The sequence below is a fragment of the Lissotriton vulgaris genome, chromosome 3_1, assembly GCF_964263255.1.
Source record: "Lissotriton vulgaris chromosome 3_1, aLisVul1.2, whole genome shotgun sequence".
NCBI classification, from domain to species: domain Eukaryota; kingdom Metazoa; phylum Chordata; class Amphibia; order Caudata; family Salamandridae; genus Lissotriton; species Lissotriton vulgaris.
Window position 1 is genome coordinate 1,355,936,258 of NC_141689.1, and position 17,601 is coordinate 1,355,953,858.

Below are 17,601 nucleotides of genomic sequence, written 5' to 3' on the forward strand. Positions count from 1 at the left end.
GTGACGCAGCCCCATGGAACATGAGGTGAGTGGTAATCTTTTGGCCCCGGCTGGACTCGCAGCAGCAGGCTCAGGTGCGGCGGCTTCTGCCATGTGTATGGATCCTGCAGAAGGACTGCGTTGGATTCTCGAGGTGTGCGGTGTGGCTGACATGAAGTACGGCAGCCGCCAGGCCTCCGATATAGTGGCCCCAACCCCCAGTCCGCTGGCGAGGGGAGACTGCCTTGTGTGCCCCTCACAAACAAGTGACTGTGCTCCGTTCACTGCACAACCATTAATATTCAAATTGGCTGTGCGTGTGGAAGTGCTTGATTGCAGCAGTGGTCCCCATCCCCCTGATCCCGCCTAGCTGGACGCACCGATTGAGTGGCTCCATTGTGTCTTGTTGCTGGGGGAGTGGGCGAAAAGACATCGCCATATACTGTGGGGTTGTGTCGGGCACCAGGAGCTTTCTGGGAGGCCTTGACTAAAGCGCTGCATCTTTTGGGCGTACGGCGGGGAATACAATACCCAGCAACAAACAATGTGTGGCAGCCTGCTGAGAATTGGAAGCAGAGCCAGACTGCAACATAGGCCTGAGATAACCCCATGCCAAGCGCAAACAAAGGCCATGAGTGGTGTGGGGTTGGCTGCCTCCGGGGGCTGCCTGGAGTGAGTGGGACAAGGGGCCTGGCTGCAGGCCAGTCTCTGCTGCCAACTCCACGCTGCCCGTGGGAAAAATATGTGGACAATGTGGTGTTGGCTCCCTCCTGGTGGGTTGGCTGCAGCCAGGGCATGTTGCCAATCCCCTGCTATGCACTGGCAAAGACCTGTACAATGTGGGGTTGGATGGCTGTGGGACATTTGACGTGGGTCCTGCCAACAGGCCAGGCCCTGAGGACTACTCCTGCTGTGCACAGCTGAGATGTCATTTGGAATGTCAATAGTGATGTCATAGAACATGTCATGAGTGATGTAATATGTGTGGTCATAAATATTGCACGGGGCTACAACCCCCCAAGAAAACTATGGCACTCAGAGAAAGGAAATGTCTCCTGTGCAATAAGGGCTAAGAGGGGATCTCTAAGGGAGTACATCCTCCTGTGTTAAACTCTATTCAAGAAAAAGTACCCCACGGTCTTGTGAAACACATTCACAAGTTTTTAGAGCAAACTCTGGTTAGTTGAGTATGGAAGGTTCTTTTGAAGCACTCTAGTTGTTACCCACTAGACTGTGGGGAAAGAAGCAATTTCTTTTGTGAATATTACCCTCACACACTCTAGTAGTGTAATGCTTCATCACCTGGTCACCCTGACTCCTAAAGGTCAGGGCGGTCTCACCGTATTCCAGGGAGCTCTTGGAAAAATGTGTATGGCCAGGGGGTGTTAAAGATTAAAAATCCTCAGACAGGTCCTTGTATCCCTTTATTCGTAGAACTGTTGGTGATATTAAAATGACAAGTAGGGGGGTCATTTGGAGTTTTATGGTTCTATGACCCTAATATTAACATGTTTCAGTCCTTGATTGGTCAATAAGGTCCAGGACTTTCTTCAGGGCAAAAAAGGGGGGGGGGGGGGGGGTATCCTCCCTGGTTATTGAAGTGCAGGTAATCCTTATCCACTTTTATTGTATAAGAGCAGATAGCTGCTCCTTTTTAAATGTCATTAGAATCATTATCTTACTTTTATTATGATTCTTGACTCCATCCCATTTCAGGGGAGTGTACACATCACTGGGGACTTCAGAACGTCAAGGGTAGCCCTTTAGTCAATCGTCCGTCAAGGGTCCTACCTAAGCATGGGCGAATTTAGCGAATCTCGCGATCGCGAATTTTGTGGATTTGCGAACTCGCAATCCGCACAATCCGCGAATTCTCGCGAATTTGCGGATTTTTTGGTTTTTGTGTTCGCGCGGGTTTCTGCCAGGTCGCGAGGGTTTTTGTACAATTTCGCAAACGCGAACTTACCTGTCGGGTCGCAAGTTTTGCGAACTTGTTGTTTCTACGTGTCCAGCCTGTTTGGGACACTCTTCTTCATCACTGCCACCCTCTGTCACCACTGCCACTCTCTGGTTTTCCCATGCCACCCTCTGGCTCACACATGCCACCCTCTGTTTCATCACAGCACCCTCTGGTTGTCCAGTGTACATTATTGTGGCAAAGCAAAGCACACCTTCCCTGCCTCAAGTGACCTGAATTAATTTGGGGCTGATTAATGTGTCACAGAATATTTTTTTAGCTGGCACCTGCTTCCTTAGTGCTTCCTGATTAGTGATCTTTTGCACTTGCTAAGTGCTTTCATTGTTGCAAAATTAGTTACAACACCTGCCCTGTCCCAACTGACAATAATGAATTAGGGGCTGATTAATGTGTCACTGGATTTGAACTTCCAGCCTGGCTCCTGCTTGTCTCCCTTAGCTGTAATTCAGGACCTTTGTGGCATATGTGTAACTATTCTGAGGGTCAGAGCAGGGTCACATAATAGTTGCAAGTAGCCAACTGAACTCTGGAGGGGCCCCTCAGGAAGCACTACAGGAAATGGCTACTAATGATGAGCTTGAACTTTTGAACCTGGTAAGTAGTTTCAGTTTTGCTAAGATCGTATTTCTGCAATTTAGCGCTTATTCGCGGGGCGCGAAGTTCAACTGGGAAGCCGCGAACTCACGCGAACAGTGCGAGCAAGCCATAAAATCCGCTGCTCGAGGATTTGCGGATTTTGCGGGAAATTCGCGAATCTCGCGGATTGCGAATTTACCGAAAATCCGCGAGCGGAACGGATTTTCCGCCCATACTTAGTCCTACCCTGTAACAGCACCTACTTGGTCTGAGTCCACGGGCTTGCACAGACAAGCCCGGGGGCAATCACCCACAATGTACGGCTGGGATGTCATTTGAGATGTCATCAGTGATTTCATAAATTATGTCATAGAACATATCATGGGTCATGTAATTTGTGAGGTCATAAGCGGTGCATAGCGGGAGAACAAGTTCTAGTTAGCTCTGCTCTCTATAACTGGAGAATTTCTGTGCTTTTTTTAGTTCAAAACTTTAATGTTGTCACTGACATATTCACCTAGTTATACCGTTCCTTTAGCCTGTATCTTTTTCAGTGAATATATGGTCAGAGTTTCCACAGTAAGAGTTTCTCTGTTTCACAAATCTGCATGAATTGGTTCACAAATTATGGGCCTAAATTGCCATCAAAGGGTTCAGTTGACACTATAAACTGCAAGGTCAAAGGGCAAATTATGTATTATTGTTACCTAAACCCTGTCTATTATGCTTTAGTTTTGTTTCAATTTCTGGGTGCACAGGGGGCAGAATGGATTTCATTCTTGGCTACCAAGAGCACATTTTTCAAAGATATCACACATCACAGTGGAGTATATGGAATTAGTGGAGTAACATGTTCCTTATATGGAGGCTTATTTATATTGTATGAAACGTGATGCATAGAAAAAATCATGTAACACACAAGAGAAATAGTGTTAGTGGCAGAACAGGAGTTTGTTTTTGTTTCCCATAAAATAATTCATCACCAAATAATTTGACCAGAGAAAGATTGCTTATTCTGGTGCAATTAGTTTACTCCATTGAAGAATATGGCATCCAATGAGTTTCCTTCCAGTGTGTGGGGTTGTTTAAAAGAGGTTAAATGTGTAGATGTGTTGGAAACATGAAGGAAGATAAAGGATAATTGTGGGTTTTCAGCCAAAGCCCTAGTTAGTGTTTGACGTGCAGCCTGCCCATCCCCCAGGTTGGCAGAGGTCACTATATCCACCACTCAGGACGACTATCTCTTGACATATTTACATTTCAGTGCCAGCATAGCAGTGATCTCTGGGCCTTCAGAGGAGCCGCCATGCCAGCAGTTCCTCTGAAGGGACTGCAGGTTTAATGCACTACTACTGTCATTTAGCTCCAGTGCACCAAACCTTTTTGTTTTTCGAAAGCCAACTCCCAAAATGAGAATTGTTTTATGAAAAATAAGAAACTAATGATCTGCACATGGTGGAAGTTTTGTTTGAGGGTGTGGAGGTAATTTTTTATTTATTTCTGTTCAGTACCAACATATCTTTCCTGATGGTGATGAACAGAAAAAACTTACAACAGACCGTCCACTCAAAATAGGGAGAATGGTCGGATGTCCTTTCTCTAAAGGCCCCTACTCCATTGACCCATCGGAGCAAGCTTTCCTTCAGAAGAGCCAGTAGAGGTCCTCCCTGTCTGAAAGATGATGGTCTGCCTGACTCAAGATAGAGATAGTAGACAGATTGTTTGATAGACAGGGTCCCTAGTACATTTGTGGGAAGTACCCTGTCCATCAAACTCTAAATCGGTCCCCACATATTTAGATCAGGAGTAAAAGTGAATTATGACAAGTCAGCTGGCAAAACAGCAACAATCCAGTTTTAGAAATCAGGGTAATTGCAATAGTAATAAAACTGATATTCCCACCTGAGACTAGGTTTTCCTGGAGAACCATGGAAATTACTGGTTGCAGACACAGGAGCCAATTACGATGCCATAGTAAACGGCTCCAACCCTCGGTCAAAGCCGTTTCTACTACATCGTAATCAGCTGTTCGGATTGATTTCCGACCAACCCATTGGATGGAGTCAGCCGGAAAGGACGGTCTTGGAGAGCCTGTCTGCGATTCAAAAAGCCTCCAGTAATCCCAAGGGCAGCTCTTTCCGCCCGAGGGATTATAAAGTTAGAATCCGACAGCCTTTCTGTGCCGGCCTTTCCGACATGGGTGCACAGTCTCCGGATGGAAGTCGAGGGGCCACCATTGATGCCACCCTGTTGATTTCTGCATCCTGTGCAGGCACCTTGAGGTGCCTGCCACTGGGTGCAGGGATGAACTACACCTCTTCTCTTTACAATGAGACCATGCACTCTGGTCGTAATTCATGCTCCCCTCGCGCCAGGATACTCTGGAGTAATGGAGCGCGTTATAAAACAGCAAATAAATAAATAAAGAATAGGAGTGTGAACAAACAGTGTTTGGTCGCATCCTAATTGCTGGGTTGGGACAGCCGACAGGAGGTCGGTTGGTCCCAGTACCTAATTGATGTCGGACGGACTCAAGTCTGTCCGACAACGAAATTGGGCCCTAAACGGGAGTATGCCAGGTTTCACAAACCCTTGCAATGTCAATGTACAGGACAACTAGGAAAGCGAAAACTATTATGAAATTTATATCTGTGTGTATCACTGCATAGCTGTGTAATTGCGACCACTTGGAGTCATGAGATGTGGCTCCTATTACCACATTGTCAATCAGGACAGCAGGAGACGGGAATGCTCTCCTGGTGTGCCCAAATGAGTTATGGTCACTACACCTGCAACCTATATGACTAAAAGTTATTTCACTTCTCACACATATTTTATTTAGGGTTAGGTTTATATTTCACCTCATGAGTAAAACATAACTATGGGGTGCGTGGATGAGCGCGCATTGGTGAAGGACGTGCATGGGTAGAGCTCTGTAGGAAGCTCCCCTGCCACAGGCCATTTCTTCGCCAAATTTATCCGTATTGCCCTGTAATCGCCAGCGAGTGAGTAAGAAGTGCCTAACTCTTGACTGAGAGTAAGAAGTGCCTAACTCTAGACTGAGGAAGTTTGAGGCTGTTTGCTCCTACAGAACCGCCCCGGCAAAGAGAGATATCAGTTGCCCCGCCCGCGGACACTTCAAGCCAGCGTGGAAAGACACCTGAGGTTGAGGATTCGGCCGGCCTACTAGGCCCTGTGACGAAGGACAACGAACCGAAGCAGTCGGCGAAATCTAACCAGCACCGGAGCCCAAGCTGGGGGACAGGGGAGGTGAATATGCAGGAGTGATGTGATATGCCCCCAAATGACTGCTGTGTGGAGAAGTTTGGAGACGGCGACCGCAGACCGCGGATTTTGCTAGCATTGGGGCAGCTGTAGCTGGCCTAGGGTTTGCAAGGAGAGGATCCACAGTGCATCTCCCTTACCCCTGCGGGGCCTGCAGCTGCCGGCCGGCCCTGAGCTGCACTGATGAGTGATGGAGGTGCCGTCCCCGTCGGAGCCCGCTTCCAATTGCCGCTGCAACCTAATTGAGTCCGGGGACACGGCCTGTCTGCTGGGCCCTGTGGAGGTGCAGCGCGGTGAAGATTGATAAGCCCCATAATGCCTTGGCTGAAACCCTGCCGGATGCTGCGCTTGGCAGCAGGCGACCATTAACTTCTACGCTGAGGTGCAGATCAGGGGCCGCCTGAGGTTTGGGCTGGAGAGGGTGGGACGCGGAAAGTGCTGCGCTTGGCCCCCCCTCTGGCTGTCTAATGAGGAGGCCCAGGACTGGACTCCCGCATGCACTAACGCTGTAATCGGCGAAGCAACTAAGGAGATGAGACTGAACTTCACTCGCCTCCCTGCCCTGCCATTTGCTCGACCCTGGTACAGAAGCGCTCAGGAGCGCTACGCTGAAGGGACCTCGCCCTGAGCCAGGCTGCACACTGAAGATCTACCCAGCCAGTAGGACATAGACGCACTCTGAATGCTGAACCCATTGCGCACAGTCCTGCGGTGACGGGGACAGGCACTGGAGCCACCTTGTCTCTGCTGAGGTGTATGCCCATAAGCACTGGGACCTCCCTTGCGGTGGTGGTAGGTGAGGGCCTGAGCACGGTCGGGACCACGGGTGCATGGGGGCTGCAGTATGCCCTACGAAGTGCGAGGAGAGGTGATGGAGATCACTAACTGGTATTCCTAGCGCAATATGAACACCGACTACAGTGACGGACAGGCAAGTACCTGGCGGATGAGGTCGCCCCTCTTGAATTGCGCCCCCCCTCCCCCCACACGAGATCCTTACACAAGGCACCTGTTTGCTGGCTGGTGGCGCCGCTGACCTTCTCTTGCACCTGGAACATAGTGCGGTCGATTAGAGACTGAAGCATCTCTCAGCGGAACCTGAACCCACTGTGGGCATATCTACAGCATTCCTACAGGTCACGGGGACCTCAGGTCCCACTGCAACTGGATAGTGTGCCCCCCCCGGTGAGCTGTTCCTTTGTGAGCTGAGTAATAAGATTCTTCGGTGCACGCCCTTGACTATATACTTTGGAGCCTCCCATGTCTGCGGGGCCGAAAACGAGAGCTGTAACCGGCGGCACACAGGCGAAGGGGAAAATGGCGAAGCAGGCTGAACAGGACCAGTCCGCCTCTAAGCTGGACGCGATGTTGGCAGCAATGGAAAGGTTGGAGGAATCGATGCAACTGACTCGCGCCTCTTTAGAGACTAAAATTGATAGCGTGGCCATAGACCTGACGCACCTCTGCGCTGATCATAAAAAGCTCTCGGAACGGACGACTACTTTGGAGGCTACAGTGACGGATCTGACTCCCAAGGTAACTCAGATAGATAAACACTTTCAGGATCTTCTTAATAGGGGAGAGTTCCTGGAAGCTCGCGCAGAGGAAGCAGAAGGGCATTATAGAATAAACAACATTCGCATAGTGGGCCTACCTGAGCGGTGGGAACCGAGAGAAGCACCGGAACATGTGGAACAGTGGCTTAGAGCCATACTCCCGGAGGACACCCTCTCGCAGCACTTTGTTGTAGAGTGAGCCCACCGAGTGCCGGCCTGACCTCCCCCTGCGGGCTCAAACCCGAGGCCAATGCTGATTCGCGTATTGAACTATCGCGATCGCGACACTATTCTACGTGAAGTTAGGAAGTTGTCCGAAGTCAAGGTTGAAAATGCAAAAATTATGTTCTTCCCGGACTACACAATACAAGTTTAGCGTCAGCGACATTCATTCTTGGCAGTAAAACAACGCCTCCGTCACCTGGCGCTCAAGTACTCCTTACTATTCCCTGCCCGCCTACGAGTTATAGCTCGGGACAAGACTCACTTTTTCAACACCTGGAGGCGGTTGAGGCTTGGCTCGACTCGGGCGTTGACACCGAACCTAGTAGATTGCCCCCGAGGATGAGCCGGGACAGAGGAGCTCGACGACGCCAGCGCAGGAGACCACCAGCGGTGAATTCGCTGCGTGCAGAGTCTGATATGGGCCCCACTCCTGCACATCAGCAAAATGAACAACAGGAGGCTCTTCGAATGGTGGCGGAGATCAGTGGCTCGTTGACAGAAGACCCAGCCCCGGGAGCTAGTCCTGAAAGACATGTGAGCGATGACGAGTACCTTTACGGATTGACAGACTCCCAGGGATTTGTGGATCTTCCAGAAGTTACACCACAGACTGCTGACCTGCTCCATTGACACTGCTTCAATCTAGACAGCCTGTGCTTGAGAAGCAAAGGCGCATCTGCAACTGATGCACTACTGGATCCTTAGATTGCTGGTGTGCTTCAAGAGGTGCCACACTGACGCAAAAGTGAGGTCCGACTTTGCTTGCTGCGGATCTGAGTACTGCACCCAACTTTTGTACCTTGTCACTGAAGATTCCACTGCTGATGACTCCCGGGATTGTATAGAGGGGGCGGACGTACCCCCCCAAAGGTGAGTCCCTGAGTGCGCCCCGCCCAACGCTACTGCCGGTCGCTTGGCTCCTGACCTCTTGCACTGACTGACCCACGCACTGGGTACTCTCGCTGGTGATGGGCTGTATACCATTGACTGCCTGTGGTGGGGGGCCTACACCCTCACCCTGCTTACATGGAACCTTGGTACATTTGACGCTGTAACCTCAGTGAAACCCCCTTGAACTTACGGATTGTTAGTGCTCACTAGAGCGTTTGGACGACAGCACGTTCCGCTGTTGTCCTTTTGGAATGATGTTTATGTTTCCCAAGTTTATGAGACTGATAATCTTTTCCTTTCCCTCTGATGTGTGCTTGCGGGGCAGTGGGGCGGTGCGGACGTTACAATGGGCATGGTATGACATTTTGATCTGTTGTGCTGCTGTTGAGGGCGTTGCGGGTGGGGGGTGGGGAGGCGAAGTTTCAATGACCAATGTTAAATTTTGCACCTGGAACGTGCGCGGCATGCATACCCCTTCTCGACGTTACTAGGTATACTCATATCTCAAACGACACCAAGTGCAGGTGGCGCTGTTACAAGAGACACATTTGACAGAACAGGAGGCACACGCACTGCGCCGCCGGTGGAGAGGGCAACTGTATGCTACATGTTTTTCAGCATATGCACGTGGATCTATGATGTGGATACGCCCAGGGGTCCCCTTTGCTCTCACACACAGTAAAATTGATACTGAGGGCAGATATGTGTTACTTCAGGGTAGGCTAGATGGACAGCAGATAGTCATAGCCTCTGTGTATGCACCTAACACTGATCAAGGGTGTTTTCTTACGCGACTATCGGCAGCATTAGCGCCATGGCCAGGCGTCCCACTTTTGCTTGGGGGCGACTATAATTGTGTACTGGATGTCAAACTGGACCGCTCATTTCCCCCGCTGGCAGGTGCGCCGATGGTCGGGGCATCGCGAGCATTTGCTGACTGGGTGGCACAGTGGGATCTCCACGATGTTTGGCGTAGTCGCAACCCCAACACAAGGACTTACTCATATTACTCGGGTGCAGACACACACTGCATGTCAGACTCGACTCATTCATGTTATCTAGTGACTTACTGCCCCATGTCACAGACTCCTGCTATCTGGGTTGCACTCACTCAGACCACAACCCTCACACTCTTGACTTTGCCTGGGAACACCCACACCCACCGATCCACACGTGGCGACTCCAACTGGATGTCTTATTAGACGCCCCGTTTCAAGAATTACTCTCGACTCACATTCTACAATATTTTGAGCATAATACAGACACTGCGTCTACCCCGCAGGTTGTGTGGGATGCGTTCAAAGTGATCACACGTGGTCACTGTCTAGGCACGCAGGTGGGAATGAGACGCCAGGTAGAAAGGGATTTGACGAGGCTGGAATCTGCCCTACTTAGTCGACGAGCAGGAGGCAGCGACGATACCAGACTAGTGACTGCCCGCGGACAGCATGCGCAACTCATGGATAGACTGAAGAACTTGAATTATGCCGCACACTCTGCACGCACGCACCATGCTGGGGGCAAGCTCTAGACTTGGCTGATACGATGTGACACACAAACGTTGCCAGTGATGTCAATCCGCACCACACAAGGTACAGTAGTGTACACACAGAGGTCTATACACGAAGCTTTTACGGGTCACTATATGAATCTGTACCGTTCCTGTTTGCGTGCCACTGGAGATGATATCTTCAGGTATCTATCCGATCTACCGCTACCAGTGGCCACTAATACACAGCGCGATGAACTGGGAGCGCCACTTGCGGCAGAGGAACTTCGGACTGTTATATTCGCCCTTTCCAACAACAAGACCCCAGGCCCTGATGGCTTGCCTGCGGAGTTTTATAAAGCCTACTCTGTTATCCTCATCCCTGAGCTTTTAAGAATGTATAAGGCGGCAATAGAAGATGGCACTTTCCCTCCCACTCTCAACGAGGCGAACGTGATATCGCTTTTGAAGCCTGGCAGAGACAAACTCAATATGGGATCTTACAGGCCACTGGCCCTCCTTAACATGGACTACAAGATCCTAGCATCCGTGTTGGCTCAGAGACTGGCGCCCCTAGTCCCCATACTGGTGCACACCGACCAGAATGGTTTTGTGCCCACCAGCAGCACGTCCTATAATATCAGGGGATTATTTTGGGTGCAGAGTCTGGCTGTGTCCCGATGGCTTCGCTCGGGATGTGTAATTTTGGACCTTGAGAAAGCGTTCGATTCAGCGGAGTGGCCCTACCTCCTGCGTGTTCTGGAAAAATTTGAGTTGGGAGCTGCCTACCTCCGGATGGTGGAACTCCTTTATACTGACCCTGTGGTGCGTGTACGTACGGGCAGACTATTCTCTGACCAGGTCCGGGTTCGAAGAGGCACCAGGCAGGGTTGCCCCCTCTCCCTTCTGATTTTTGCGCTAATGATGGAACCCTTGGCGCCGCGATTGCGTGCTTCCGGGGCAAAGTGGGGCATCCCCCTGGCTGATGGGATACACTCAGTGTCACTGTACGCTGACGACCTACTGATCTACGTTAGGGATCTGACCCGTTTCCCGTGCGCGCTCACTGCCATATTTAGCGACTTTGGGGACGTGTCCGGACTTCGTCTTTAACTGGGCGAAATCAGGGGTGTACTCTTTTGCCGCGGACACCCGGGAGTGCGACATTACGGTAATGGGTGAACGACTCCTATGGAATCCATCGGTATTTAGATATCTTGGAATTCAAGCTTACCGTGAATCCGCTGATCTGTTGGAAAGTAACCTCCCGAGAACAATCTTGTCACTGACAGCTCAAGTGTCCTTTTGGACCTCCCTCCCGTTGAATGTCCCCAGCCGCATCACCCTAGCAAAGATGGTTGCTCTACCTCGGTTACTGTACTTTTATGCAAACCTACCGGTGTATGTCCCTACTCGTATTTTCTGCGAGCTGGTCCCTAACCACGAGCTTTATTATCTGGCAGCGCAGCTGCAATGGGTCACCTACTGGCTGTGTGGGAAGAATCTGGGAGATACTGCCTCGGATGATGCGGTCATGACGGCCCCACAAGTACACGCGCTGTTTCACCCCTTATCCAAGGCCCGCTGTCCCGAACAACTGCAACTTGCGGTGGCAAGAAAGTGCTATGTGAGATGTCTGAAACTCTCAAGCGCTACCACACCATACGCACCTAACCTGCCATTACTAGGTACACCCTGGGAAGGGGGAGTGCTTACGGCGCCTGCGTTGAGCAGCTGGACAGCAGTTGATCTGGAAAGTTTGGGCGACCTATTTGAGGATGGTGCACTTCTTCCTTTTGCGACACTAACGGATAGCACAGGCCTGCCAACTGGGCAATTCCTGACACATGCGACACTTCTGCATAAATTGACACGAGCCTGGGGTGCGTTGATGGAAGAGCTCCCAACACATCTGCTAATCCAATATTTGCATGTGATGGGGAATGGCTCCCACATAGTACATTAGCTCGCCGAGGCGCTACACATGCATACGCAATTCTCGGCATAGTGACTGCGTGACACATGGACAGCCAATAGAGGCTGGGACTGGACTGACGGGGAATGGGCGCGGATACTAGCTGGAACACTACACATACCGCGAAATGCACCCTTCAAGATTATACAATATTATGTTGTGCACTGCGCCTACCTGTCTCCAGATAAGCTCAATAGTTACTTCGGGCTTAATACATCTGCGTGCCCCAGATGCGGCCTTGTAGATGCACAACTCCTGCATGTACTCTGGGCATGCCCTTCCCTACACACCTACTGGACCACAGTGTCGAGCACCTTAGCAAAAGCGACGGGAGGCAGCCTGCCGCAAACATGGGAAGCCTGCCTGCTGGGCTTATTCGTAAGAAAGAAACAGACGAAAGTTCAGGAGAGGTTTTGGGATCTGGGGTTGATAACCGCAAAGCGCCTCATGACCAAGCGTTGGAAGAACAGTGCACCCCCCCCAAGCGATACACTGGCGTAATTTGTTCGATAACTGGGCAAGGGCGGAAAGCGTAGCGCTCCACAGCGAGGAGATGGCGGGGCTCCGAAAGTATCCCATAGCGCAGGACTGGGATAGCACCTTGACGACTTACCACCAGGAGTGCTTGCGGAGTGGCATTGTGTAGACATTGATGCCTCTCTTCGTGAGGTTCCAGCTGGACATCTTTTTTGTATCCCCCCTTGTCCTCCGGAGCCCCCCCCCGCTGCGCACTTGGCAGATCTTGTGGTTAGATCTTCATCACTGTTGTGACACAAAGCGTGCCTGTCCCCCCCCCCCCCCGCCTGCCCTGAGAGCACCATACATTTACACGTACCCGCTGCTGAACACCACCTAGTATCTTGTTTTTGCACTTTTTTGATTGTTCTTTACATTTGTTGGTTCCTTTTTTTTTTGGTAACAAAGCTTTGGATATATGTTATATTGCTGATGTACACAACTCACCCCGATTTACTGCCACGGCGTACTCTGTAAACCGGTTGGAACAAATCCCTGATGTGCTATTGGGAAACAACACTTGCATTATCATCACTAATGTTGACCAATATTCTCTCTTTGATATGTCTTTGGATAATTATGTTGGCACGCTGTTTTAACTAAACTGCTTTTTAAGCTGATCCTTACGATCAGACTCCTGTATGTAAATGGACAACCGAAGCGGCCTGAGACGTATTTTATGTACTACGACACGATTAATCACTGATATTTTCAATTGTGTAATGTTATGTAACGACAAAAATGCAATAAACATATTCAAATAAAAAAAATGAGTAAAACATGACTATATATTTTTCGGAACTATTATATATTTTCCACACTGGCACTTAAGCCGTCCCAATCCTGTGATGTCTAATGAAATCTTCCTGTTAGCTAATATCATTCACATGTCTTGCACAGGGAGAAAGATAACTGTAATAAAAACAAACCTGACATAAGTACTTACCCACTAAATCCCATTCGCCATTAGATATGTAACTCGATGTATCAGCTTCGAGCATCTGCAAATCTATATGCCAGCCATTGTAGGTCCATGAGCCAAACTTTAAATTACATTTTTGAACATCGAACGGAAACCAGCGGACATCAATATAACAAGTGCTCTTCAAAATACCTGGAAAAATACGAGTGAAGTATGGACATTAGTGAGAAAGCGCTAGGGGACAATATTACTTAACATTGTCTTTATTTCTCTAAGCATGGCAGTGCTGATCTTATGGGTGATGCATCTAATATTTTCACGGTTGTTGTAGGTAATAGCTATTAACATTTAAAAGCTCTAAATCAGAGGTTCTTGACTTTTTTACTTTGATGGACTCCCACTTAATTGTAACTGGATTTCGGAGACCTACACTGAATCGATTTTGGAATCTGAGGACCCCACTGAGTCATTACCGGAAGCCTGAGACATGGACCTAAGCAATTTCAATGATTTAAACCTCAAAACAATGGCCAAAAATGCAGAAACAAACTTACATCAAACAAATACACAACTAATGGCATATTTTAATTTAATTCACAAACTAATATTTTATTTAATTCACAAACAAATATTTTAAAAAAACACATTTAAATTGTCATGGGAAGGTTGAACCTTTTATAATTCCATTGAGCTCACCCATCGATCATACCATACTCTGTATGATGTTCATGTATTGCTTCAACCAATCAATCTCTGGATACCAACTTCATTTGTAGCCTCTAATTTCTTCACAATTACAGAACGTTATTGAATTGTTCAATTTTACATTTTTGTTCTTTCATTTATATGTACTTTACTAATCTGTTATTATCATTTCATTTTCTACGCAGTCATAGACCCCCCTGAGTAGGCATCGCAGATCCTCAAGGGTCCCTGGATGACAGGTGAAGATTAGTTGCTTTAAATCAATATTGGAATCCCGCCACAAAAGAAAAGCCTTAAAAATAAGGACGTGTGACTTGGGCCTGATGTATGAACGTCTCTTGTGGTCGAAAATATGACCTTGCAAAATCAGCCTTGCTGGAATACATTGTATTGCAGTGATCTAAAGAGCCACTGCAAGTCAGAAAAGTCTGTCTGACTTGCAGGCCACAGAAACAAAAAGCCAGCATATGATCAGCAATCTCTCTACTTCGTGAGCTATTTTGTCATGCATCATCAATAAATCAATCAAAGCATTTGTATAGCGCGCTACTCACCCGGAGGGTCTCAAGGTGCTTGGGGATGGGGGCCCCGCTACTGCTTGAACAGCCAGGTCTTGAGTTGCTTCCTGAAGGCGAGGTGGTCTTGGGTCAGGCGGAGGTGGGTGGGGAGGGAGTTCCACGTCTTGGCAGCCAGGTAGGAGAAGGATCTTCCTCCCGTTGTGGCTCTTCGGATGCGGGGGACAGCGGCGAGGGCGTGGCTGGTCGATCGAAGCTGGCGGGTGGGAGTGTAGAAGTTAAGGTGGTCGTTGAGGTATCTTGGGCCTTGGTTGTGGAGAGCTTTGTGTGCATGGGTGAGGAGTCGGAACGTGATTCTCTTGTTGACGGGGAGCCAGTGCAGGTTTCTTAGGTGTGCGGAGATGTGGCTGTGTCGGGGGATGTCCAGGATGAGTCATGCTGAGGCGTTCTGAATCCGCTGGAGTCTTTTCTGGAGTTTTGCAGTGGTTCCGGCGTAGAGGGCGTTGCCGTAGTCCAGTCGGCTGTGACTAGGGCCTGGGTGACCGTCTTCCTGGTTTTGGTGGGGATCCACCAGAAGATCTTCCGTATCATGCGTAGGATGTTGAAGCATGACGAGGAGACGGCTTTGACTTGTCTGGTCATGGAGAGGGAGGAGTCCAGGATGAAGCCCAGTTTGCGTGCGTGGTCCGTTGGTTTGGGTGCGCTGCCCAGGGCAGGGGGCCACCAGGAGTCGTCCCAGGCGGATGGCGACGATCCCAGGATGAGGACTTCCGTCTTATCTGAGTTCAGTTTCAGGCGGCTGTTCATCATCCACTCGGCTACGTCTTTCATCCCTTCGCGTAGGTTGGTTCTGGCGATGGCGGGGTCGTTGGTGAGGGAGAGGATCAGCTGGGTGTCACCGGCGTAGGAGATGATGTTGAGGTTGTGTTGGCGTGCGATGGCCGCAAGGGGGCTCATGTAGATGTTGAAGAGGGTGGGGCTGAGTGATGACCCTTGTGGTACGCCGCAGATGACTTCGGTGGCTTCTGATCTGAACGGGGGGAGGTGGACTCTCTGTGTCCTTCCGGCGAGGAAGGAGACGATTCATTCCAGTGCCTTCTCTTGGATTCCGACGTTGCTGAGGCGCTGCACTAGGGTGCGGTGGCAGACAGTGTTGAACGCCGCGGAGAGGTCCAGGAGGATGAGGGCCGCTGTTTCACCGTTGTCGAGCAGGGCTCGGATGTCGGCAGTGGCTGCGATGAGGGCGGTCGCGGTACTGTGGTTGACCCGGAAGCCGGACTGCAAGAGGTCGAGGGATCCATTCGTCTCGAGGAAGGCGGCCAGCTGTCTGTTGACGGTCTTCTCGATGACTTTGGCAGGGAACGGGAGGAGCGAGATGGGGCGGTAGTTTTTGAGGTCGGTGGAGTAGGCTGATGGTTTCTTCAGGAGGGCGCTGAGTTCGGCATGCTTCCAGCTCTCCGGGAAGGTTGCGGTGTCGAAGGAGGCGTTGATGATGTCCCGGAGATGGGGTGCGATGGCGGAGTCAGCCTTGTTGAAGACGTGGTGAGGGCAGGGGTCGTTGGAGATCCGGAGTGGATGGAGTTCATCATGCGTATGGTCTCTTCGGTGTTGATCGGGGTCCAGGCGCGGAGGGTGGTGGTGGGGGGCGCTGGTGCGGTCGTAGGGTGCATCGGCTGTGTGCTGAAGCTGTTGTGTAAGTCTGCGATCTTGCTGTGGAAGTACGAGGCGAGTGAGTTGCAGAGGTCTTGCGATGGGGTGATGTCGTTGTTTCCGGCGCTGGGGTTGGAGAGCTCTTTGACGATGTTGAAGAGTTCCTTACTGTTGTGGGCGTTGTTGTCCAGTCGTTCCTTGAATGCTGTTTTCTTGGTGGTGTGGATCAGTTGGTGGTGTTTTCGAGTGGCGAGCTTGAGGGTGGTCATGTTGTCTGGTGTCGGGTCTCTGCACCAGGCTTTCTCGAGGGCTCAGAAGTTCTTCTTGGAGCTCTTGAGTTCGTCTGTGAACCAGGGTGCTTTCTTGCAGCCGGGTCTGCTGGGAGGGGTCCTCAGTGGGGCGAGGTCGTCTGCGCAGTTGCTGATCCACCTCGTGAGGTTGTTGGCGGCTTGGTTGGGGTTCGCTGAGCTGGCGGGAGGGTTCTGGCTCAGGGATGCGGCGAGCTGGTCGGCTGTGATCTTGTTCCAGCTTCTGCATGGATCCTGTTGCTGGTGGTGGTGGTGGTGGATCCTGTTCCTTCTGAAGCTGAAGTGGACGCAGCTGTGGCCCGTCCAGTGGAGTCTGATGGCGTGGCTGAAGGAGATGTCCTTGCTGGAGGAGAAGACGGGGTAAAGCATGTGGCCGGCGTAGTGGGTGGGGGTGGTCACCAACTGCTTGAGTCCGAGGTTGGCGAGGTTGTCCAGCAGGGTGGTGGTGTTGCGGTCGTTGTTGTTCTCCAGGTGGAAGTTGAGGTCCTCGAGGAGGATGTAGTCAGCAGAGGGGAGGGCGTGCGGGCTGATGAAGTCGGCGATGTCTTCGCTGAATTGTGTGCATGGTCCCGGGGGTCTGTAGATGAGGGTGCGCTCTGAGGGTGGTCTTGGGGTCGGTGTGGATCTGGAAGTGCAGGTGTTCGGTGGCTGTGAGGGTGTCGTCGGTGTTGGTCGTGATGCGGATGGTGTTCTTGTGGACGATGGCGATGCCTCCTCCCATCTGGTTGACGCAGTCCCTCCGGGTGATCTTGTATCCGTCCGGGATGGCGATGGCGATGTCGGGCGCTGGGGAGGCGTTCATCCATGTTTCCGTGAGGAAGGCGACGTCTGGAGATGTCGAGTCGAGGAGGTTCCAGAGCTCCACGGCGTGTCTGTGGACTTAGCGGGTGTTGAGCAGGATGCACTTGAGGTGGTTGCTGCTGGGGGTCAGCTTGGTGGGTGCGGTGCAGGTCCGGATGCCGGAGAACTTGCAGGACTGGCAGGTGAAGGGTCCGTGGGTGCGTCTGGGGTGGCTCGGTAGCAGCCGGGGG

The 17,601-nt window shown here is 50.8% G+C and overlaps 1 protein-coding gene across 1 annotated transcript in view; it reads right to left on the reverse strand.

The window, feature by feature from the left end:
- The window catches only part of LOC147727885 (neuronal acetylcholine receptor subunit alpha-7-like), a 1,417,517-nt gene that overhangs the window by 431,620 nt on the left and 968,296 nt on the right, over positions 1–17,601 (reverse strand). The window contains exon 6 of the mRNA XM_086961831.1: positions 13,417–13,584. Within this exon, the coding sequence (XP_086817957.1) occupies positions 13,417–13,584 (168 nt within the window). The remainder of the gene's footprint in view (positions 1–13,416; positions 13,585–17,601) is intronic.